Source organism: Schistocerca nitens, chromosome 2, assembly GCF_023898315.1.
Source record: "Schistocerca nitens isolate TAMUIC-IGC-003100 chromosome 2, iqSchNite1.1, whole genome shotgun sequence".
Lineage (NCBI taxonomy): Eukaryota > Metazoa > Arthropoda > Insecta > Orthoptera > Acrididae > Schistocerca > Schistocerca nitens.
In genome coordinates, this window is record NC_064615.1 from 3,691,945 (window position 1) to 3,717,749 (window position 25,805).

Consider the following 25,805-nt stretch of genomic DNA (forward strand, 5'->3'; position numbering starts at 1 on the left):
ATAATACTGCTCCCACCAGTGTGTGCTGATGGTGCTCTGCACATTTCCAGCTGCCATTCACCTCAATGACTGGAGATGACAATTAACGTAGTGTAGCAAAAATGTGATTCACCTGAAGAGCCAATATGTTTCCATTGATCAACAGCTGAAAACTGATGGTTTCATACCCTCTGCAATCGAAATTGATGACGTCACTGGGTCAACATGTGAATGCACGGTGGTGGTCTGCTGCATAGCTCCATGTTCAGCAATGTATGATGGCACAGATGCCACTGATCACCATCTATCTTTCTTTACAGATCAGACAAGCCTCCAAACCCAGTGTTCTGTGACGAGTCATGGACATCCAACCATTTAGTGCCTAGTGGTAGTTTCCATGTATTTCTACAGTAGCATGTGAAAATATGACCAGATTTGTCATTTTTGAGACATTTACTCATAAGCTCTGCTTAATAATAATCTGCCTTTTGTCAAAGTCATTTATTTTAGTGGTTTTCTCCATTTGCAGCCCATATCTTCACTAGGGTGATCCCCCAACCATGTCTGGTCCATTTACATACTTTTGTCATCACATCATGTTTCTGCAATACCACCAGGCAGCATCCATCATTTTGGTGGGCAGTGGTCATAATGTTTTGGCTCATCAGTGTATATTTCTATTAACTATACTAAAGGAACACTTAAATTAAACTGCTTTCCAGTCCAGTCTGCACTGTTTATAGTTTAGCTAGTTTGTTCACAATGAATCAGTCATGAAAGGCATTGAACCAAGCAGAAGCTGCTTTCTGCATATACTTTCACTGCTAACATTAAAACTGTTTCCATGTTAAAGGATCACAACAATCTGTTGACACATTTATATTGGAAGAATATTTAAAATTAGAATACAATTAAAAATGTGTGCACTATTTGGTATTGTCCTCAGCACAGCAAAACCTGTCCTCCTGGGTTATCTGCTAAAGCATTTTACTCCTGGATCAACAATTACAAGGGATGAGGCATTCTATTATGCAGGAGGTTTAATAGCTACACTATTTGTGAATCTTGTACTGATGCATCATACTAACTTGATGGCACAACGTATTGGAATGAGGGCAAGAATTGCATGTTGCTCCCTTATCTATAGAAAGGTATGTTTCTTTCTCTAGTGTTCATCTACATACACAGATAAACACGATTACAATCACAATGTATGTAACTGAACGTATAATCTGCAGATTACTTTATCCTTTATATGCAAAGCCAACACCACTGTTGTCTAAAACATAACATGCACACATATACAAAAAACCAACTTATTTTTTAAGTAGGCTTGTGATAGTTTTTTCCTCCTTCCCAGGCATTGGGTTTCTTTTCATTTTTTCTTTTAAATGCAATTCTTGGTCAAAAAGATGTAGTGATCTAGGAAACAACACAATAAGTTGAAGAAACTGGTTCGTGTGCGAGGTTCACTTTGGAAATATGAACGTTTCAGATAAAAAGTGAAAAAGAACTTCTTAATCATGTTATCAAGCTCTATAATTGATTTAAAATCACTGAAAAGCCAAACCTAAGATAATATGTTGTAGATGTCATCCAAAACTTTTTAATTATTTTGATGCTCTATTCACAGTATATTTTTTTCCTTACTACAGAAATTTAATGCTGCTGCCTCTCATTTTTGTAATATTAGTTTACTATTTCATTCATTTTTAAGATAATACTATTTCATATTAGCTGACTAGATAATACTAACTGATTTTAATAATGAATTCAGGAATATTTATCTTTATTTTTGCCGGTTATGGCATTTTTTCAAGTTGTGAACTGCAATATACTGACAGTAAATTTGGTTACTTTATGTTATTCATATTTTCGATACATCTCAATGTGCAACAAAAAATCAAGACAAAATGTCTCAGACGGTTGATAAAGTGAAGTACATTTGTGGGGTAGGTTTCTTGTTTTAATTAGCCCTTCAAACAATAAAGTTTTGTAGTTTATTTGTCAGCACACACATCTCCAGAATCCTTGTACACACTGATATCCCCATGCTGAAGTATTGTATCAAGCTGCTAAACAAGATGACACAGCCCACTTATGAGCTGGACATGGGCTGTAGCATGAAGTTTTATCTCCTTTGGCAGCTCGAGACAATACATCAGCACAGGGATTTCATTGTGAACCAAGAATGCAGAAATATATCAGCAAACAAACAAAAAATTAATTACACAACTTAATTTTTCAGTGTTATACTGGGTTGGTGCATAAATTTGTTGTGTTTTTCCATACAGATACACATAATAGAGTCTTTTGTCATCACTAATATATTCTATTTCACTGTTTACAAGTCCGTCAATCGCAGGGTAACTTTTTGATTTTGCAACTGTAGAAATCATACGGTTTTGAAGCAAGAACTCATTGAGCCATGTTTGGAGCACATTTTTATCCTGAAAGGAGGTTTCTTCAAGGTTATTCAATAGAGAGCAGAAAAGGTGAAAATCTGAGAGTGCATGATTCAGGTGAAAGAGGTGGGTGTGGAATGAAATCCCCACCCAGTTCCTTTATACTGTTTTTGTCAGTCCAGCAGAATGCAGGCAGGCATTATCACCCAGTAGCATCAGTTCATGCCGTCTTCCTGGTCATTGTTCTTGGATTGTATCTGTGAGACATCTCAGTTGATAACAATAAATGTTAGTAGTGATGCACCTCAGGGAATCAATTCATAGTACACCACACCATCACTGTTCAACCAGATGCATTACATTTTTGTTTGTGAATGCGTACAGGCCTTTGTACAGGGAGTTGCTGCTTTGCTTGGGCTCAACCATTCCTTCCTTTTCCTTGTACTAGTATAAAGATGCCATTTCTCATCACTAGGATGAGAATGGTCGGTGTTGTTCGTGAGCCAATTGATGACGAGCAAACAGAAATGCTCATATGTCCACACACTGACTTAGAGCATAGGGTACCCATACACTCAATTTTTGAACCTTCCCCATTGCATGTGAATGTTACACAGTGACGGAATGATCACAGTTCATTACGTTTGCCAGTTCTCGAGTATGTTGACGTGGATCATTGTGGATCAATGCACTTAAACAATCTTCACCAAATCCTCAAGGTCTACCTGAATGTGGAGAGTTTTTAACATCAAAACGATCCACCTTAAAATGAGAAAACCGTAATTTGGCAAGCTCTGTCGAGTCGTGTTATCTCTGTATGAAGTGCAAATGCTTCTGGCTGCTTCCACTTCTGTCACCCCTCTATTGAATTCAAAGAGAAGAGCATGTTGGAAACGTTCTGATTTTTCGACTTGGCACTCCATTTTGTAGCATCCACTGATCCTCTCACTGTCTATGTTGTGTGCAACTTTTTGGTACTGAGGTGGCTAGTAATAATACAGTTAATTAGAACACTTGATACACTTTCAGAATGGCCGTAGTGTGGCTTCACTACAGTCACTAGAAAACACAAGTTGATAGACACCTGTTCACACTGTTCTGATAGCATTGGTGCACGGGCACAGTTCACAGGAGGCAGAAGTCTCTTCACTCCCCGACGGTTGACACAGACTGTGTCATGGCAAGTAGGCAGCACAACATTATTCCAACAGGACCTTCCTGGAAATGTGCAGAATCCCACCTTAAACAGATCTGCCCCCCTGGCCTCTGGCGGCACTATTTCGCAGCAGAGGCGTGGGGACGGTGCCTCGGAACTATGGGAGGCAACGCCTTCACTGGCACCTCGTGGTGCTGCTTTGCTGTGCGCTGTCTCTGCTCTGGTCGATACTTCTTGTGCCACTCTCGCTACTCGATGACACCGCAATCTCCAAATTGACAAAAAAACAGTATGTAAGGTCAAATAGCAACAATGAACTGCAAATAAAAAATGATTGTTGATAAATAGAATCATAGCAACTGGAATCCCAACGTGTAAAATAAAAATGCTATGAACTTATGCACCAACATCATAATTAAAACTGTATGATTACCTCTCATATTTAAGCCACTCCAGTAGTTTGAAATATTTTAGTCAATAAATTAAGAAACTAGAGGAAGATTAACATGAAATACTTTTATGTCATTTTAATATACAGATTTGTCTAATTTTGCAAAAGTTTGTACAGTTAGTGTGACAAAAATTATTTCACAGTTTAAAACATATTATGCACTGGTATGGTACTGCAGCATTACATACTTCAGAATCACTTCCTTAGTTGCCAAGAAAATATTTTCTCCTTGATGTAGACTAAAACATATTTAGTGATTTAATTATTTTCAAAGTTTTATGGTTGTAAATTCATAGTCACCTCTTTTACAAATTACAGCCCATAGAAAAAGTCATTAATAACAAAGTCAGCCTTCTGGTTTCATCTCAAAAGCAGAGATTTATTAAGTGAACTATATGAGAGAAATAGAGAGGCCATTTAATGTAAGTGAGATAGTACTGGGTGTATTATACTTTGTGGTCCATAAATCATTTGATGACAAGAGTTACAGCACTGTATGACAAGTAAACTTAATGAAACAATGGAAAATCCAGCATGGAATAATGACAGTATTATCAAAAGAATAGATTACTACTCAAGAAATAGTGGAAATGTGGATTCACAGACAGGCACAACAAAAAGACTGCTAAACAAATAAACTTTCAGCCCAAAATCCTTCTTATGAATTAGGTAGCGCAGCTAGAGACAGTGGTCACGTGTGTGAGTTGCATTTGTGTGAATGTGTGTGTGTGTGTGTGTGTGTGTGTGTGTGTGTGTGTGTGTGGTGTGTGTGTGTGTATAATGATATTACAGATTATGCCACGCCTTGTAATAACAAATGTGGTGTGGATTAATGTGTTAATGTGGCATGAGATGGTTACATGAGGATATAATTACACAAGATTTATTGCATATCATACTATTTTCAATCACACATTTCAAATAAAATGTTGTTGTTGTGGTCTTCAGTCCTGAGACTGGTTTGATGCAGCTCCCCATGCTACTCTATCCTGTGCAAGCTTCTTCATCTCCCAGTACCTACTGCAACCTACATCCTTCTGAATCTGTTTAGTGTATTCATCTCTTGGTCTCCCTCTATGATTTTCACCCTCCACGCTGCCCTCCAATGCTAAATTTGTGATCCCGTGATGCCTCAGAACATGTCCTACCCTCCGGTCCCTTCTTCTTGTCAAGTTGTGCCACAAACTCCTCTTCTCCCCAATTCTATTCAATACCTTCTCATTAGTTATGTGAGCTATCCATCTAATCTTCAGCATTCTTCTGTAGCACCACATTTCGAAAGCTTCTACTCTCTTCTTGTCCAAACTAGTTATCATCCATGTTTTACTTCCATACATGGCTACACTCCATACAAATACTTCAGAAACGACTTCCTGACACTTAAATCTATACTCGATGTTAACAAATTTTTCTTCTTCAGAAACGATTTCCTTGCCATTGCCAGTCTACATTTTACATCCTCTCTACTTTGACCATCATCAGTTATTTTGCTCCCCAAATAGCAAAACTCCTTTACTACTTTAAGTGTCTCATTTCCTAATCTAATTCCCTCAGCATCACCCGACTTAATTCGACTACATTCCATTATCCTCTTTTTGGTCTTGTTGACGTTCATCTTATGTCCTCCTTTCAAGACACTGTCCATTCCGTTCAACTGCTCTTCCAAGTCCTTTGAGGTCTCTAACAGAATTACAATGTCATCGGCAAACCTTAAAGTTTGTATTTCTTCTCCATGGATTTTAATACCTACTCCAAAATTTTCTTTTGTTTCCTTTACTGCTTGCTCAATATACAGATTGAATAACATCAGGGAGAGACTACAACCCTGTCTCACTCCCTTCCCAACCACTGCTTCACTTTCATGTCCCTCGATTCTTATAACTGCCATCTGGTTTCTGTACAAATTGTAAATAGCCTTTCGCTCCCTGTATTTTACCCCTGCCACCTTTAGAATTTGGAAGAGAGTATTCCAGTCAACATTGTCAAAAGCTTTCTCTAAGTCTACAAATGCTAGAAACGTAGGTTTGCCTTTCCTTAATCTTTCTTCTAAGATAAGTCGTAAGGTCAGTATTGCCTCACGTGTTCCAACATTTCTATGGAATCCAAACTGATCTTCCCCGAGGTCAGCTTCTACCGGTTTTTCCATTCGTCTGTAAAGAATTCGCGTTAGTATTTTACAGGTGTGACTTATTAAACTGATAGTTCAGTAATTTTCACATCTGTCAACAGCTGCTTTCTTTGGGGTTGGAATTATTATACTCTTCTTGAAGTCTGAGGGTATTTCTCCTGTCTCATACATCTTGCTCACCAGATGGTAGAGTTTTGTCAAGACTGGCTCTCCCAAGGCCATCAGTAGTTCTAATGGAATGTTGTCTACTCCCGGGGCCTTGTTTCGACTCAGGTCTTTCAGTGCTCTGTCAAACTCTTCACGCAGTATCTTATCTCCCATTTCGTATTCATCTACATCCCATTTCCATAATATTGTCCTCAAGTACATCGCCCTTGTATAAACCCTCTATATACTCCTTCCACCTTTCTGCCTTCCCTTCTTTGCTTAGAACTGGGTTGCCATCTGAGCTCTTGATATTCATACAAGTGGTTCTCTTCTCTCCAAAGGCCTCTTTAATTTTCCTGTAGGCAGTATCTATCTTACCCCTAGTGAGACAAGCCTCTACATCCTTACATTTGTCCTCTAGCCATCCCTGCTTAGCCATTTTGCACTTCCTGTCGATCTCATTTTTGAGACGTTTGTATTCCTTTTTGCCTGCTTCATTTACTGCATTTTTATATTTTCTCCTTTCATCAGTTAAATTCAATATCTCCTCTGTTACCCAAGGATTTCTACTAGCCCTCATCTTTTTACCTACTTGATCCTCTGCTGCCTTCACTACTTCATCCCTCAGAGCTACCCATTCTTCTTCTACTGTATTTCTTTCCCCCATTCCTGTCAATTGTTCCCTTATGCTATCCCTGAAAATCTGTACAACCTCTGGTTTAGTCAGTTTATCCAAGTCCCATCTCCTTGAATTCCCACCTTTTTGCAGTTTTTTTCAGTTTTAATCTACAGTTCATAAGGAATACATTGTGGTCAGAGTCCACATCTGCCCCTGGAAATTTCTTACAATTTAAAACACAGTTAATAATACAATTAATAAATTTTATACTTCAGCGTCTGTGGTGCTACAGCCCTGGTTGTAAAGTATGTAATGTAGAGATAGTGACTTTTTCAATTAATCTGCATGACGTTGCTCGGATTTCATCTGACCTGGGAGTAACCTGCAACTAAATCTTGAATTACAATCAGTCAGCTTCAGTTTGCATTTAATTATCAGATTTATTCATCAAGAAAGACTAATTTGGAGAAATATAGCTTTCTGGTATTCCCATAAAACTGGCAATTTTGCCGATGAAAGTCAAAGATGCTGTTTATTCCTGCAGCTTCCTTCAGTTTTAATAAACCCAGACTCAGATTTTAATTTTCAATTAATTCACATCTTGAAAAAAATTTCATTCTGAAGTTGAAGAATCTGCAATACTCTGCAGGGAAACTGCCTTAAATCATTGCCCCCCATTCGTGATTGAGTAGGCAGAGAAATGGAAATAAATTTTACTTTGTAACTCTATTATTAGTGTAGTATAATGCAAAATTAATGATATATGGTAGATCTTGACTGACAGAAGTCAGAATACCTACTGTTTTGCAGTGTCACCACACATACATTTGGAGTTACAGCTTGTCAAGCACTTTCCACTTAAATACAACTATTGTACCAATTTTATAATGAGATTCAGAGGGGGACAACACTCACTGGCAATATCTTCTTCTCACCGCTGGCTGTTGGTGCAGTTGCAGTAGTGGTCAGCAAGTCGTTTCTGACAGCAGTGATGGAGATGCTGCCATTGATGTATTTCAGTGATCTCGATCTTGTCACGTAATATAAAAAAACGTACTTCTATAGAACACACTAGCAATGAAATAATAAAAGTACAAACACTCATTGAATTCATCAACTTTGCATCCATTAAGTATATTGTAATGCTTTCTCACATGCTAGGTGGCAAAAATACTGGCATGAGAGCTGTGAATTTCTCTGTTATACCACGCAGCACACATTTATTTAATTTTTATATGTTCTTATGTGCATTTTACGTTGTTTACTTTTATTTTGTTTGATGATATTTAATTTTTCTTAAGTTACTGGAGATCACAATATTATTTTTATGTTGTGAGATTGTCCTATACACTGTAAACACATATTTGTATCAGGTGATTTAATTTTTGATAACACCTTTAAATTTTCCTTTTTTTCACTTTATTACACAAGATTTTTTCTCTTTGAGATCTATTTTATTCCATGATTCACTTTCATTAGTAAATGCAAGTTGGTTGCTTGCTTCTAATATTCTTCTCCTGAATATTGTTACTTTCAGAATATGCAAATAAGGCCATGGATGAAGTCATAGTTTGGATAAATCTTGAAGTGGCTCTTTCTATGGCTGTTAATGACCCTCTTTTGAGTTGTAAAACAGATTTTGCAGCCAAATGAATTCCACTATACTAATGCACTGATTCTGTTTGGGTAAAGTACATATTGTTTGTCACCAACTTTCATGTGCATCCAGGGGGAGTTGATGAAATAACAGATGAAGTTTAATTTACAACTTACAAAGTCTTCATCTTAAATCTACATTACAAGGAATTTTGTAACATGGATGTTTTAAGGATTGTACTAAATATTTCTACAGTTGGTGCTAATTGGTTGTCCTTCTGGATCTTAGTTAGTGCTTGTACCTTTTTTTATACATTTATACATTTCATTTTACAAAGATACATTTTTCAGTTTCTTTCTTGATGTCACTGACAGCCCTCCTGTTGACCAGTACATTGGTCTCATCTGTAAATTTAGTGTACTTATGATAGGAGCTGAATAGCTCGAAATCACTAAAAATAGTATTTGTACTAAAACAGTCTCCTGCTAGACCATACTGCAGGTTTTGTTCTTCAGAACAATAAGAGCTCAAACTAGCATCCACATGGTATTTAAGTTCAAGAATATGTTTCCTGATCTCTAAATACAACTTTATCCACTTGTAGTAAGACAATTTACTATGTTAAATTTAGCCTAGCTGATCACAAATAGCATATAACAGTGTTGGTCGTAATATAATGTATAGCTTCTAGAATTGATGAAGGATGACTGGAAACTATTTTTTGCATTCAATTGATTTACCACTTAAAGCTGCCTTCTTCTAGAATTCTACCCAGATCATATGAATTGTAGTAGACTTTTTAATGCAAAATTAATTCCAATTTTATAAACTTTAAAATATTATACTATGAACATATAGTTTAATTTTATTATTTTTAGATAATGCGTCTAAGCAAAACTGCACTTGGACAGACGGCAGCAGGTCAGATGGTAAACCTCCTGTCCAATGATGTAAACAGATTTGACAATCTGTCTTTAGTCTTGCATTACATATGGATCACTCCCATTGAAACAATAATAGTTACATACTTCATGTGGCAAGCCATTGGTTGGGCGTCAATAATTGGTGTTGTTGGAATGTTTCTTCAAACTGTTCCTGTGCAAAGTAAGTTATGTCTTTGATTTATATTTGCAGTATTAATATTTATTTAAGAAACACTGCAATTCTTTTCAAGAGTTTTATGACAGTTACAATAAATTTTATAACTCTGATTATATTTGAATACTAGGTAAGTGCTCTCACTGATTATGTATGTAGGGAGCAAAGGAAGCTACATCCACTCAAACTGTGATATAACTGACAATTTGCATAAACAGTGCCATGAATATGAAAACATCTTGACAAATACACTTTTAACAAGTTACAATTCAACATCATTATCACCATTGTCACTTATTTAACATCCAATACTCAACAGTGCCATCCTCTAGTCACTTCTATGCATTACAGTCTTCATTTACGTACACGTGTTATTTCTACACATTTTCTAGCATCAGGTACTCACCTTGTGTTAGGGCATCATCTTAGTCTTTATTGCCTTGTGGAAACCAGCTAACACTTTCATCAGTCCCCCCATCAGCCATTCACCCAGGTTCATCACCCAACCATCTTCATTTCATTTCATATTTACAGTTTACACTCTGATCTATTCCCTGAACCATTTGTTTGTCTTCCTCTCTCCCTCAGCAATTCTTGACATGCATCTACCCTTTCTCACAATTAACACACAGATTTTTAATTGTTTCCACACTAAAAGTCCATGTCTCCTTGCCATAAGTAAAAACTGATAATACAAACTGAGTGCAAACTTTTCTTTTCAGATGCATAGGAACTTAATTTTTGGAACCTCTGTTTATTTCTTTTGCTTTCCATTCATTTAATGTTTTGAACTGCCCTGAATACAAATGTTTGTGAAGTGGTTCTGTAGCTTGAGTGTTAATTTGAACTACTTTCTCCTTGATGTGTTGATTCTACATTATTTTAATTTTGTTGCAACTGATGTTCAAGCTTACTTTCAGAATTGCTCAACCTAGCTCTTCAGCTTGCAGTTGACAAAGCAAACAGCACAGTACCATCAGTAACATGAAGGTAATTTAGATATGTTCCTTCAACACATATTTTTTCTTTATTTTGTTCATTTTCAGGATCTGAAAACTTCCTTATGACTACTAAGAGTCTCCATTTCAGATTCCTGTTTTATTTACGAATTTCTCACTATGCTGATGAAGTTTTAATAAAAGCTCTACCATTGGTGTCTATATTATTCAGCGCACTAACGTAGGTTGAATCAATGTTGTCTTTCTCAAGGGATGTTGGTACAGATATTGTTGAAACTGAGTCAAATGAGCTCTCAGAATCTATGAAACCCAGATGAAGATGTAATTCATACTTACGAATAAAGGAGATGACAAACAAAAAGGCAGATATGCTGCATCATCAATACGCACACAAACAAAAGGTACGGAGATGGCTAGTTTTCGGAACGTATTTCCTTTTTCTAGCTGCAGGAAGAAGACGCACACAAACACACACTCAATCACTCACATACACACGCCTGTCTCCATACACTATGCTCAGTCAACTGCCAGCTCTTTACTGGGTGGTAAGGGGTGGGTGGGGTAAGGGATGGAGAGAGGCAGGAGGCAGGGACGGGGTTGCGGTAAGTGTCTAGAGGCTTGTGGGGGTGTGGGGAGCCATCTGTGGCGGTATGTGGCAGACGGCTGGGCACATAGACTAAGGTGGGAGATAACAGCACACAGCTATTTGATGTGGGGACACAAATTAGACAGAGGGTGCTGATGCAGGTGATGGTGTACAAGCGCATACACTCAAGTGCACGTGTGCACACACACGTGCACATACTATTGGATTGGGGGGGGGGGGAGAGGGGACAGCGAGTTACCTCAGTTTTAGGCCACAAACGTTGTGGGAGCCACGATTGTGCTGTAAGGATAGCTCCCATCCGAACAGCTCAGAAAAGCTGGAGCTGGGGATCTAGATGGCACGGACTGTGAAGCATACATTGAAATGTCCCATGCATGCTGTGCCACTGGGTGCTCCACCTTGTTTCTGGCAACAGTTTAGCTGTGGCCATTTATTCTGGTTGGCAGCTATCGGTTGTCATACTAATTTAAAATGCTGTGCAGAGGTTGCAGCAGAGCTGGTATACTAAATGGCTGCTTTCACAGGTGGCCTGGCCTCTGACGGGGTACGGTGAGCCCGTGACAGAATTGAAGTAAGTGGTGCCGGGTGGGTGGATACGGCAGGGCTCGCATCTGGGTCTTCCGTAGGGGTACGATACGAATGACAGGGGACTGGGGATTAGAGCAGCATGGGGATGGACTAGCATACTGTGCAGGTTGGGTAGGAGGTGGAACACTGCTTTGGAAGGGGTGGAAGTATCTTTAGGGTAGGATGTCCCTCATTTCACGACAAGGTGAGAGATAGTCAAAGCCCTGATGTGGGACACGGTTTAGTTGTTCCCGTCTGGGAGGTACTGGGTGACAAGGGGGGCACTTCTTTGTGATGGGTTCTCAGGATAGGTGTGGGGATCAAGTGTTTGTGAGTATATGGCACAGGAAATCTGTTTTACAGTTAGGCTGCACGGTGCTGCCTGTTCTCAAAGGCCTCTGTAGGTCCTTCGGCATAATCGGCGAGGGGATTCTCGTCACTGCAGATGCATCTACCACGGGTGGCCAGAACTGATAAACTGTTGCAAGAAACAGGGTGGAGCATCCGGTGGCACACCGTGCAGCTGAGCACAACATGTGAGGTATCAGTGGCTGCTTCACAACCCGTGCCATACGGATCCTCCCCACCAGCACCATTTTTTCAGAGCTGTGCAGATGGGAGCTATCCTTACAGCATATCCTTCACTTCCGTAACCTTCCTATCCTACACCTATCACCTGCCCCAGCACCCCTATCCAATTTGTACCCTCACATCAGCTAGCTACGTGCCGTTACCCGACGCCCTAGTCTATGACGTCGAGTGCCGGCCGTCTGCCATCTGCCGGCCATCTGCCATCTGCCGCTTCTACCTGCGCCCCTAGCTAGTCCACATATGGATTCCCACTCTCACACAAGCCACTAGATACTTCCCCCAACCCTGTACCTGCCTCCTGCCCCTCTCCATTGCTCACCCCACCCCATCGCATACCCCACCTCACTCCAGTACACTGACTGTGGACCAGTAAAGAACTGGCATTTGACTAAGCACTCTGTAGGGAGACAGGTGTGTGTGTGTGTGTGTGTGTATGTGTGTGTGTTTTTGTGTGTGTTTTTCCTACAGCTAGAATAAGGAAGTGCATTCCAAAAGATAGCCAAGTTTAGTACCTTTTGTTTATGTACCTATCAACAATGCAATGCTTGTGCCTATCAGTGAGGTGTCCCCCTTTATTCGTAAATAGTTCATAATTTTCAACCATTCTGTACATTATAATTCATGCTTATTGTTGATATAAAATTCAACTTGCTCTTCTCTAATTATAAATACTGCTGTGATATTTCATTCCCTCTGAACAACTGAAATCATCATCACCATCATTTAAGTCTGATTATGCCTTTCAGCGTTCAGTCTGGAGCATAGTCCCCCTTATAAAATTCCTCCGTGATCCCCTATTCAGTGCTAACATTGGTGCCTCTTCTGATGTTAAGCCTATTACTTCAAAGTCATTCTTAACTGAATCCAGGTACCTTCTCCTTGGTCTACCCCGCCTATTACTTCAAAGTCATTCTTAACCGAATCCAGGTACCTTCTCCTTGGTCTACCCCGCTGAACCCATGAGTCTCTTGGGTAACCTTGCTTCTCCCATGCGTGTAACATGACCCCACCATCTAAGCCTGTTCGCCCTGACTGCTACATCTATAGAGTTCATTCCCAGTTTTTCTTTGATTTCCTCATTGTGGACACCCTCCTGCCATTGTTCCCATCTACTAGTACCTGCAATCATCCTAGCTACTTTCATATCCGTAACCCCATCCTTATTGATAAGGCGACCTGAATGCACCCAGCTTTTGCTCCCATACAACAAAGTTGGTTGAAAGATTGACTTCCTTCTTGCAGAAGAGAGTAGATCGTAGCTGAGCGCTCACTGCATTAGCTTTGCCACACCTTGCTTCCAGTTCTTTCACTTTGTTGCCATCCTGTGAGAATATGCATCCTAAGTACTTGAAACCGTCCATCTGTTCTAACTTTGTTCCTCCTATTTGGCACTCAATCAGTTTATATCTCTTTCCCACTGACATTACTTTCGTTGTGGTGATACTAATCTTCATACCATAGTCCTTACATTTCTAATCTAGCTCTGAAATATTACTTTGCAAACTTTCAATCGAATCTGCCATCACTGCTTATTTTGTGTTCACATATCTTAATCTCACCCAGCAAGTCTATTGTTTTTAACACATGATCCATAAACAATATGAACAACAGTGGAGACAGGTTGCAGCCTTGTCTTACCCCTGAAACTACTCTGAACCGTGAACTCAATTAACCATCAACTCTAACTGCTGCCTGACTATGTAAAGACCTTTAATTGCTTGCAAAAGTTTGCCTCCTATTCCATAATCTCGTAGAACAGACAATAACTTCCTCCTAGGAACCCAGTCATATGCCTTTTCTAGACCTATAAAGCATAGATACAATTCCCTGTTCCACTCGTAACACTTCTCCATTATTTGCCATAAGCTAAACATCTGGTCCTGACAACCTCTAAGAGGCCTAAACCCACACTGATTTTCATCCAATTGGTCCTCAACTAATACTCGCACTTTCCTTCAAACAATATCTGAGAAGATTTTCCCACAATGCTGATCAAAGAGATACCTCTGTAGTTGTTACAATCTTTTCTGTTTCCATGTTTAAAGATTGGTGTGATTACTGCTTTCGTCCAGTCTGATGGAACCTGTCCCGACTCCCAGGCCATTTCAATGATCCTGTGTAGCCATTTAAGACCTGACATTCCACTGTATTTGATGAGTTCCGACTTAATTTCATCCACCCCAGCTGCTTTATTGCACTGCATTCTATTGACCATTTTCTCCACTTCCTCAAATGTGATCCTATTTCCATCATCATTCCTATCCCATTGTACATCAAAATCTGAAATATTACTGATCGTATTTTCACCTACATTGAGCAACTCTTCAAAATATTCCCTCCATCTGCCCAAGGCATCAACAGGATTCACCAGCAGTTTTCCTGACCTGTCAAAAATTCTTGTCATTTCCTTCTTACCTGCATTTCGAAGACTGCTAATTACACTCCAGAATGGTTTTCCAGCAGCTTGACCCAAAGTCGGTTTCCAAAGTCTTCCCAAGATTTCTTCTTGGATGCTGCAATTATCTGTTTGGTTTTATTTCTTTCTTCAACATAACTTTCTCTGTCTACCTGAGTTCTAGTATGTAGCCATTTTTGATACGCCTTCTTTTTCCTTTTACAGGCTGCCTTGACTGTGTCATTCCACCAAGCTGTTTGCTCCATCCTACCTTTATACACTACTGTTCCAATACATTCTTTAGCCACTTCTAGTACTGTGTCCCTGTACCTTGTCCATTCCTTTTCCAATTACTGTTAATTGACTACATTCAACTAACTGGTACCTTTCTGAGATCACTGTTATGTACTTGTGCCTGAGTTTCTTTTCCTGAAGTTTCTCCACTCTTATCCTCCTACATATGGACCTGACCTCCTGCACTTTCAGCCTCATAGTACCAATTTCACTGCAGATTAAATAGTGATCAGTGTCATCAAAGAATCCCCTGAATACACGTGTGTCCCTCACAGCCTTCCTGAATTCCTGATCTGTTATTATTAGTCAATGACAGATCTAGTTCCCCTGCCTTCCCAAGTATACTGGTGAATTTTATTATGTTTAAAAAAGGAGTTTGTGATTACTAAGCACATACTGGCACAGAAATCCATGAGTTGTTTCCCGTTCCTGTTGGCCTCCATATCCTCTCCAAATTTACCCATAACCTTTTCATACCCTTCTGTTCGATTTCCAATCCTGGCGTTAAAATCACCCATGAGCAGAATGCTCCTTTACTCTAACAACTACATCACTGAGTGTGTCATAAAAACTATCCATCTTATCTTGATCTGTCCCTTCACAATGCGAATGTACTGACACAATCCTAATTTTCTTGCTAGACACTGTCAAATCTACCCACATCAGTCATTCGTTTACATACCTTATTGCAACTACGCTGGGTTCCATTTCTTTCCTGATGTAAAGCCCTACACCCCATTGTGCTATTCGTGCTTTGTCTCCTGACAGGTAGACCTTGTATTTTCCCACTTCCTCTTCTTTCTCACCCCTTACCCGAATGTCACTAACAGCTAAAACGTCCAACCCAATCTTACTTGCAGCCTCTGCCAGCTCTATCTTCTTCCCAAAGTAGCCCCCCTTGATATTAATAGCTTCCCACCTCGTTACCATTTGTTTGCTGAGTCATATCTTAGGAGTCCCTGGTTTATCAATTAGAGGTGGGACTCCGTCACCTCCAAAGATCTGAGGCATTTTGCTCTGATTGTTGCCAGCATCATATTTAAAGTACCAGGGAAGCAGGTTGCTAGCCTTACTTGTCCCGGGTCCCATTGAGTTTTACCCCTAACGGTTGAGGGACTAACCGGTGGATTTGGTAGTCTTTGCCGTCTGAACACAAAGGTGACCACGACTCAGAATGTGTCCGAGATGCCCAGCCTTATTCCAAAGTAACTGGTATACCGACTGTCAGGACCACTTACTTGGCCACTCATACGTTGCCCGTGGTTCATGAACTAGGACATGACAACAGGAACCCACACCATGAACCACGGAACAACTGAAAATTAACAAAAAATCAGATACATGGATTACAAGTGAAATCAAAAAGTCATCAGAAGGTCTTTGAATATTGTGGAATAGATGACACGTTACCACATCATTACAAAGTGTCGTATTCATGACCTATGGAACAGGTACTAATCTAATCTAATCTAATGTCAATAATTTTTATTTCTTTGGAATTGCATAATACGTGCTAAGCTGTTTGCTGTGAAGATGTTGTAAGGCAGATCCATTATTTCACAGCTTGTATATGGTACTGACAGCTTTAGGGCATTTTTCATTGTAGCTGTGTCATTGACAAACATCACAGTTTTTAAACACTTCTCAAATGTCCCAGACAGATCACTTCTGTAGGCCAACAGCAGGAGCAGACCAGGCACCAAACTGTGGGGGACACCATAATGGTTCTGCAATCTGAATTTAATCTCCATTGTGTGGTATCATTTGTCATTATACCCTCTATTCTATATTTTTAAGATAAGACTTTGTTTATGCAAGGGCAACGCCTTTAACTCAATACCATTGTACTTTCACATCTAGAAGCTTGAGCTACACAATCTAAGGTCTTAACAATATCACCTAAAAGACCAACAGGTCATTTTGCCTTGTTAGTTCTATAATAACTGAGGTCATAAGTTTGTTTATTTGTTTCTCGGTAGTAAATTCTTAAAGTGAGCCAAACTAGGCTTTTTCTAAACAGGTTGTTCTTGATAAGATGGTTCTGTATTCTGTTGTAACATGAGATGGAGGGTAAAAGGTGTATAATAAGGGATCACTTGCTTATCTTTGCTATTATAAATGAGTGTTACTCTCTCATACTTGAGTCTTTATGGCAGTAGGCAAACCTTGCCATGTTAACTGTTTAGAAAGATCACTCAAGGGCTTTTGTTTTGTTGAAATACCACTATAGTTAGAAGAGATATTGCTTTTCAGCGGTCTAACAGTCTTTTAATCTCTCACTGGTTTGGCAAAACTGGTGTCGGTTAGTATACAATATAGTTATTGTATACAGAGTTGGTTAGTATACAATATAGTTATTGTATACTAACCAACCATATCTAAATTATTCCAATGGATTTATTTTTTGTCCCTGTGTTTCCAGCTACTGTTAGGCAAAAAGCTTTGAATTTTTGTGACCTGTGATTTCAGTTAATCATGTCTCACAGCAAGTGCTATCAGGGAGTTGTCTCATTGAGTATATTCATTTCATTACTAATACTACTCCAGATTAATCTTGCTTTGTTTATAGAATTTTCGAATTCTTATGCATAGTACAGGGTTTTGTCTTTTTGATTATACAGTGAATTTTGCAATACTGCATTAGTGTGTCTTCTTGTTCCTGCCCAAATGATGATTAATTTCATATAAGATGGTAATTCATACAGTAAAACATCCATTGAACATAAAAACTGTCTTACCGCTGATATTCAAATGTTCCTTTCATAATAGTCGAGTGTGACATATCTCTAGTAATGCCAGAACATACTGTTAGTTTTGTGTTATTTATAGTCATAGTTTTTACTTTTAGGGGCCAAAGCTAATTGCAATAATTTACACCCACTTACCATTAAATACAAAAGATGTTTTAGATGTTCTGTAAAGTATTATTTATGTATTCACAAACCTGCTTTCTGTTTCTTAGGCCATCATCAGTTTCCAACAGAAAAGTATTCCTTATCTAATATTGTCATCATCTTCTGTCAAATGCTGTTGGAAAATTCAGTTTGTGTTATACTGGATTTTACCACATTAATATTTCATGCTAGAAATTATACCATTCATTAGAAATTTTTGTTCTATTTTTATTTTTCATTACCATAATTTTCTACAGCTATGCTCTGTTGCTGCAACCACTCTCCTCTATATTGTGCTTTCTTATGTATTTGTTCATAATGTTGATAAAAACTTCAAACTGTAATTTTATTTCTTAACTTCTTCTTAATTTTATTTCTCAAAATTTTTTTCTTTCACTGTATATTTTAAAAATGTATTATGTATGAAGAAATGTTTATGAATTTTTAATTTGTTCCATGTACTTCACATTTTTGTCTGAGAGCATTAAACAGAGCTTCCCAAATATTTCTCATGATAAAATAAAATTTCCAATGTTTGTAACATTGACCTTCCTTTTCAGCATATATGACCAAATTAACAACAAGGTTTCGTTTAAGAGTTGCCATGAGAACTGATAACAGAGTACGGATAATGAGTGAAATCATAAGTGGTATCCAAGTGATCAAAATGTATGCCTGGGAGAAACCATTTGAGAAACTGGTTGAAATTGCACGAAGGTAAGATTATGACATAGAAAAGGTAACTGTGAACGAAGTATATTGTGAAAATATTCTTTGGTGATATCCAATGACATATTAAGATTTTATTAAGCAAAAGAAACGCTTCTTAAATTTTATTGGTAAACATATCATCAGATACAGGGAGAAAAATTGTCATCAAATAAAATGTTTTATTACTATTTGTTTTCTTATGATGTGCAAAAAAGATTCATGTCACAATACAAAAGCAGTTTTCTGGCAAAAATATTACTTACAACTCCCTCACTCTGATAGGATATTTAATGCAGAAGAAGGCATTACTGAGATTAGTTTTTGATGTTCATGTGAAGTAAAGCATTTATCACTGAGAAAGATGTAAGTGTTTACGAATAATTCCTTCAGAACAATAGCAGAAACTAAACGCTGTTAGAAGCAGGTTTTTTACTAGTATGGCAGGTGAATAAAATGTTTGATATCAAAGAAAAGGAAAAAATCTAAAAAGAAAATATGAGCCCCAAAAGGACAATAAAGTACAATGTTGAAGAAAATCAAACAATCGAAAATCCAGGATGGAATGTAACAATATTGTGAAAAGGAAAGTTGCTACTCACCATATAGCGGAGATGCTGAGTCACAGATAGGCACAACAAAAAGACTGTCACAAATACAGCTTTCGACCAGTAAGGCCTTTGTCAAAATTAGACGACAGACACACACACTACACACTCTTGCAAACACAACTCACACACACATGACTGCAGTCTCAGGCAGCGGAGGCCACACTGCAACCAGCAGCTCCAGTGCATGATGGGAGTGGCGACTGGGTGGGGGTAAGGAGGAGGCTGAGGCAGGGAGGAGGAGGGATAGTAGGGTAGGGGTAGCAGATAGCAGACTGTGACGAGCTGTTGGGGAGCACACAAGGATGAGGTGGAAAGAGGGTAGGGGAGCTATGTGCAGTCAGCAGGGGGGGATATCAGGAAAGGAAAGAAGTAAAAAGCCTGAGTGCGATGGAGAGGAATGAGGGCTGTGTAGTGTTGCAAAGGGAACAGAGAAGGGCCTGGATGAGAGAGGACAATGACTAATGAAGGTTGAGGCCAGGAGGGTTATGGGAACGTAGGATATATTGCAGGGAAATTTCCCACCTCCAAACACCAAAGAGAGAGGAAAGGTAGAGAAAATGAGAGAAGCAAGAGAGGAGTGTGACAGGAAATATCTAATGCATTGGCAACAGCATTGTCACTTGTTAGCCTGTCAGCATGAAAGAACAAATACAAGAAGACTGCCTGCACCCATATAGCACAGTACCCTGTCATATGATGATATTTACAATCTATAGACCCCTTGGCAGAACCTATAGTGTGAGCCCTGCTAGAGGAAATTTTGTGATTACTAACTCACAAAAATAGCATTTTAGAACAGTTTTAAAATTAAAAGCATCTAAAGCCAAATACCCTGTTTGTTTTATGACTGCATGGAATTTTACTATATAAGTAATGTTATTTTGTCCATGCTGGATCTCACAGACTCGGAGGCCACGGATCTCACAGACTCGAATGTCACAGTGAGTTTCTGTTCATCATGCCCATCTTAAATGGCTACTGTTTATAATTACAGTAATGTTTTCATCAGCATGATGTCATCTGCTCCTGCACTGCACAATAATATTTGAATATTTAGAATCACTTTATAATTGTTTCAATAGTGAAAACATGCTGCAGACACACACTGAATATTCAAATATTCTTGAGCAGTGCAGAAGCAGATGATATGCTGAAGATGATAAAGTTAATACAGTTGGAGACATTAGCCTTCTAATGGTGGATGCGGTAGCCTAAAACTGGTCATGGAATTGAAATAAACCCATGTGGCTGGTTAAGTTTTTACGAAGATATAATTAACAATTTAATAAATTGATGAGATTTAAAAAATGAAATGAACAACTATATTAAAAAAAGGGTTGAGATTCATGTTGATGCAGAAATTAGTATGGTCATGGAATTGAAATAAACCCATGTGGCTGGTTAAGTTTTTACGAAGATATAATTAACAATTTAATAAACTGATGAGATTTAAAAAATGAAAAGAACTGTAATCATTAAGACACTCAACTTCATTTATTAATATAGCTATGAACAACTATATTAAAAAAAGGTTGAGATTCATGTTGATGCAGAAATTAGTATGAGAGTGTTTAAAATAACAAACTGTAATTATAAGTAAATGTATTTATTAGATGAAAGCAAGATAAGCAGTAAGGCCATGGGCATTAGGGATGTTAGTATAGAGGGGGGTGTCATCAATAACGATGAGCAAGGCACCACGTGATAGAGAAACAGGAATTGTGGAGAGTCGGTGGAGGAAATGGTTGGTATCTTTTATATAGGAGGTTAGGTTGTGGATAATAAGCTGTGTAGTTGTTGGCATACAAGAGCAGAGATCCTCCCAGAGGGCACACACTAACTGGCCACAAAGGGGCATCCTGGGTGGTTGGGTTTATGGTTTTTACGAAGCGTGTACACTATGTGATCAAAAGTATCGAGACACCTAGCTGAAAATGACTTATAATTTGTGGCGCCCTCTATGGGTAATGCTGGAATTCAATATGGTGTTGGCCCACCCTTAGCCTTGATGACAGTTTTCGCTCTTGCAGGCATACGTTCAATCAGGTGCTGGAAGGTTTCTTGGGGAGTGGTAGCCCAGGTATCGATGCCGGTCGGTGAGGCCTGGCACGAAGTCGGCGTCCCAAAACATCCCAAAAGTGTTATATAGGATTCAGGTCAGGACTGTACAGGCCAGTTGATTACAGAGATGTTATTGTCATGTAACCATTCCACCACAGGCCGTGCATTATGAACAAGTGCTTGATCGTGATGAAAGATGCAATTACCATCCCCGAATTGCTCTTCAACAGTGGGAAGTAAGAAGGTGTTTAAAACATCAATGTAGGCCTGTGATGTGATAGTGCCATGCAAAACAACAAGGGGTGTGAGCCTCCTCCATGAAAAACACAACCACACCATTCCACCACCACATCCAAATTTTACTGTTGGCATTACACGCGCTGGCAGATGACGTTCACTGGGCTGTCGCCATACCCACACCCTGCCATCGAATCGCTACACTGTGTACCGTGATTTGTCACTCCACGCAACGTTTTTCCTCTGTTCAATCGACCAATGTTTATGCTCCTTACACCAAGCGAGGTGTCGTTTGGCTTTTACTGGCGTGAAGTGTGGCTTACGAGTAGCCGCTCAACCCTGAAATCTAAGTTTTCTCCCCTCCCGCCTATTTGTCATAGTGCTTGCAGTGGATCCAGTTTGGAATTCCTGTGTGATGGTCTGGCTAGATGTCTGCCTATTACACATTACGACCCTCTTCAACTGTCGGCGGTCTGTCAGTCAACAGACGAGGTCGGCCTGTACGCTTTTGTGCTGTATGTGTCCCTTCATGTTTCCACTTCACTATTACATTGGAAACAGTGGACCTAGGGATGTTTAGGAGTGTGTAAATCTCTTCTACAGATGTATGACACAAGTGACACCCAATCACCTGATCACGTTCGAAATCCTCGAGTTCCGTAGAGCACCCCATTCTGCTCTCTCACGATGTTTACTGAGGTCGCTGATATGGAACATCTGGCAGTAGGTGGCAGCACAATCCACCTAATATGAAAAACGTATGGTTCTGGGGGTGTCCAGATATTTTTGATCACATAGTGTCAAAGGTAGGGGTGCAGAGAGTGGTAGTGGTGAGGAGGGAGAGAGACAGACTCTAAGGAGAGGCTCTGGGATTTTTAAAGATATTTTGCACTACTGAAAACTGCTCAGACATTCAGTTATTTTTTACATGTTCTGTAGGTAATTTCTGTGTCCTAGTATCTTTAAGTGTTTCTTTCTTCAAGGGTTATAGATGGCGTATCTTTTTTATACTCTGTGATCCATTACAAAGTGTGTTACAGGTAAGTCTTTCCCGTATAGTCACTTAAAAAGTCTAGCTATCTTTCCCCCCTTTATTACCCTTTCCTTTGGAAAAAAAAGTGATGATGGATTCTAAAAGTTCCAGATTCTTACATTTTTTATTTATGATTATTGAAACTTTTTATCACTTGGATTTGTACTTCATTGTATTCTGCTTATGATGTGTCCTTTTAAGTCTTCATGATGGTTGTATGCATTCACTTAATATGAGCTCTAGCAAATAATAATTTATTATACTGTTCTTTTCATAATGTCAGGTATAAAAAGAAACATTTCCCCCCTGTTGTTGAATAAAAATTGAAAAGGGTTGTTATGACACTGCTTTATTGACCAGTGGGAATTTAGCAGTTAAGCAGTACTGAATTTGAAACTGTTTGTATTAATACTATGAAACCAAGGAATTGTAACTTCAGTAAATAACAAACAATGCAACATAAAATTACATTGACCATAATAATTTTGTCTTTAACAAGGTCTGTAAAAATAACATTAGAAGGAAATGAGAAATAATGAAAACCATTGTTAGGCAATGTGACTATAAACTCCAATATAACATACTAATGTACAAAGTACTTAGATAATTCAGGTCATCATTAACTGATGTTCCATTGCAGGCTCCTGTGGAGACACTGCTTCATCTTTTATATAAGCATAACCAGCCCTGAGCTATTCATCAAATGAGAGCAATACAGATGAACAAAATTCCGCAGGTAACACTTGTTTTAATCGTGCCCTTCATTGAAGCATGAGTGATACAAGTAAAATTGAGCATCAGTTATCCAGATATTGATCAGCCAAAACATTGATACCTGACAGGGTTCCAGTCATCAAATTTAAAGTGCATGCCACACACTTCTCCTAGCAGCTGCTAGTTGTTTGACATTGTAGCTCTTTTCCTCTCTCTGCAACAATCATCTGCTTGACCTTGAGCTTCTAATCCTCACTTGTCAGTGGTGTGTGAGCTTTTGCTTGTAACATCCTGCTATATTTGTTCTACCATTCACAATGGCCAATAAATGTAAATATGTTGTTCTCAGTATTTCTGATAAACTGAAAATAACAGACCAGTTGAAGGACAGTAATAGTGAATCAAGTTTATCTAGGGAATATGGCCTTATACATGTCACAAAATTTGATATTAGAAAGAACAGTGATGCCATTACAAAATTTTCAAGTCAACTTGATAGTGAAGAAGGAACCTTACACACAAAAACATTGAAAATTGCAGAAAACCAGGATTAAAACACCGCAGTTTACATACGGTTCATGCAGGTATGTAGCCGAGAACAACCAGTAACTGGCCTTTTGATTTCTGAAAAAGCACTTGAAATGAATGATTTTAAAACAACTTCTGGCTGGCTTATGCACTAGGCTAGGTTAGGAACTGGACATTCGAGTTGGAAAACTGTCAGCTAATACTGAAGCAGCTGAAAATTTTAGAGAGTTATTTAATAAACTGACTGATAAAGAGGGCTATCACCAAATCAGTGTCTACAAAGCAGGCAAATCTGATTTTTATTGGAAGAAATCGTCAACAAAATCAAAAGTTTCCAAGAAAGAAATGTCAGCACATTGTCATAAGCAAAGCAAATCTCACATCACTGACACGGTATACAGAAACGTTACTTCAATGCTTAGCCTATCCTTGCTGATCATAGGAAAGTATAAGAAACCGAGGTGCTTTATGTGGCTAAAAAATTGCCAGCCACCTGCAAGAATGAGAAGAACTTATAGGTGGATGTAATCACATTTTTACAGAGTGGCGTAACACTGTATTTATCCATAAAGTCAAAAAGCACCGGCATGCTACTGGTAATACTGGAAATGTTTTCTTATTGGTTGATAATGCTCCGAGTCATCACTCAAACCTTTTGATGGAGGGACAAAATGGCAAGATGGGTCAGGGGGTATCATAGAAAGGCGTTGCTATGTTTGGTTCTCAGTGGGCAAGGAAGTGAAAAAAACAATTCAGGAAGTGCACACTGAAATTAACTTGAAGGAAGCTGCATACCTGACAGCAAAAGTTAGGGCTACACTGAGTGCCACTATCCCAGCAATAGGTTGGAATAAGCTCCTCAGATCAGACAAGCTTATCACTGCAACTGAAGATCCAATAAACAGATAATTTGTATCACAAGCGGCAGGGCTGATTAAAGAATCTTCGGGATTTGAAGATTGTGGCCAGGAAAACATTCAGGGACTGGCTGGAATACTAATTATCAGTTACTGACGGATGATGAAGTCATTGCTAGTGTCATTGACGATGTAGACATTTGCGACAAGCTTACTTTAAAGGATCGTCCAGCAACGAAACTTTTCACTGCCCTGAGATGGTTATTAAGTGGTTTGAAAAACAAGAAGGATGTCCAGTTGTTATGTTTAAGATGTTTGCCAGATTAGCAGCAAAAAAGCAGGTCTCAGCTCTGAAGCAAAAGTCACTTTTGAACTTCTTTTCATAAACTGTAAGGTTGCTTTAATAGCAGATGGCTACATTATGTAAGATATGCACAATACTTGCAGTACATATAAAATATATTTGTGGTTTTGTGTTTAATACATGTATCTGTTTCTTTTTTTGTATAGCTCCCATGATAGAGGCACATTTCTTTCATAAACAGTTAGTTAGCCAAAAAAGTTAGTTATCCAAACACCACTAGACTCAAATTGTTTTGAATAATCAGTGCTCTACTGTAATTGCTATTATGGCATGGAAGTCATATGAATGCATCCTTATTAAAAGGACCATGACATACATAAGCAAATGAGTTGGATTTTCAAAGAACTATCTGTTCTCATTACCTGTAGAATTACTCAGTATAATCTAAAATTTTGCTGTTTCTCATTTTATTTGGCTCTATTTCTCAAGTCTAATCTTGCAGTTAGTTATATGTAAAAACAAAGATGATGTGACTTACCAAACGAAAGCGCTGGCAGGTCGACAGACACACAAACAAACACAAACATACACACAAAATTCAAGCTTTCGCAACCAATGGTTGCCTTGTCAGGAAAGTGGGAAGGAGAGGGAAAGACGAAAGGATGTGGGTTTTAAGGGAGAGGGTAAGGAGTCATTCCAATCCCGGGAGCGGAAAGACTTACCTTAGGGGGAAAAAAGGACGGGTATACACTCGCGCACACACACACACACACACACACACACATATCCATCCACACATATACAGGCACAAGCAGAGTCTGTATATGTGTGGATGGATATGTGTGTGTGTGCGATTGTATACCCG

General features: G+C 38.8%; 1 protein-coding gene across 3 annotated transcripts in view; it reads left to right on the top strand.

Annotated features, from left to right (window-relative positions):
• LOC126235665 (ATP-binding cassette sub-family C member 4-like) overlaps positions 1-25,805 on the top strand; it is a 359,166-nt gene that overhangs the window by 188,321 nt on the left and 145,040 nt on the right. For 2 of the 3 annotated variants that reach the window (XM_049944386.1, XM_049944385.1), the window contains exons 4-6: positions 926-1,130; positions 9,361-9,586; positions 18,448-18,604. In XM_049944386.1, the coding sequence (XP_049800343.1) occupies positions 926-1,130; positions 9,361-9,586; positions 18,448-18,604 (588 nt within the window). The remainder of the gene's footprint in view (positions 1-925; positions 1,131-9,360; positions 9,587-18,447; positions 18,605-25,805) is intronic. The other variant, XM_049944387.1, reaches the window with a different exon arrangement.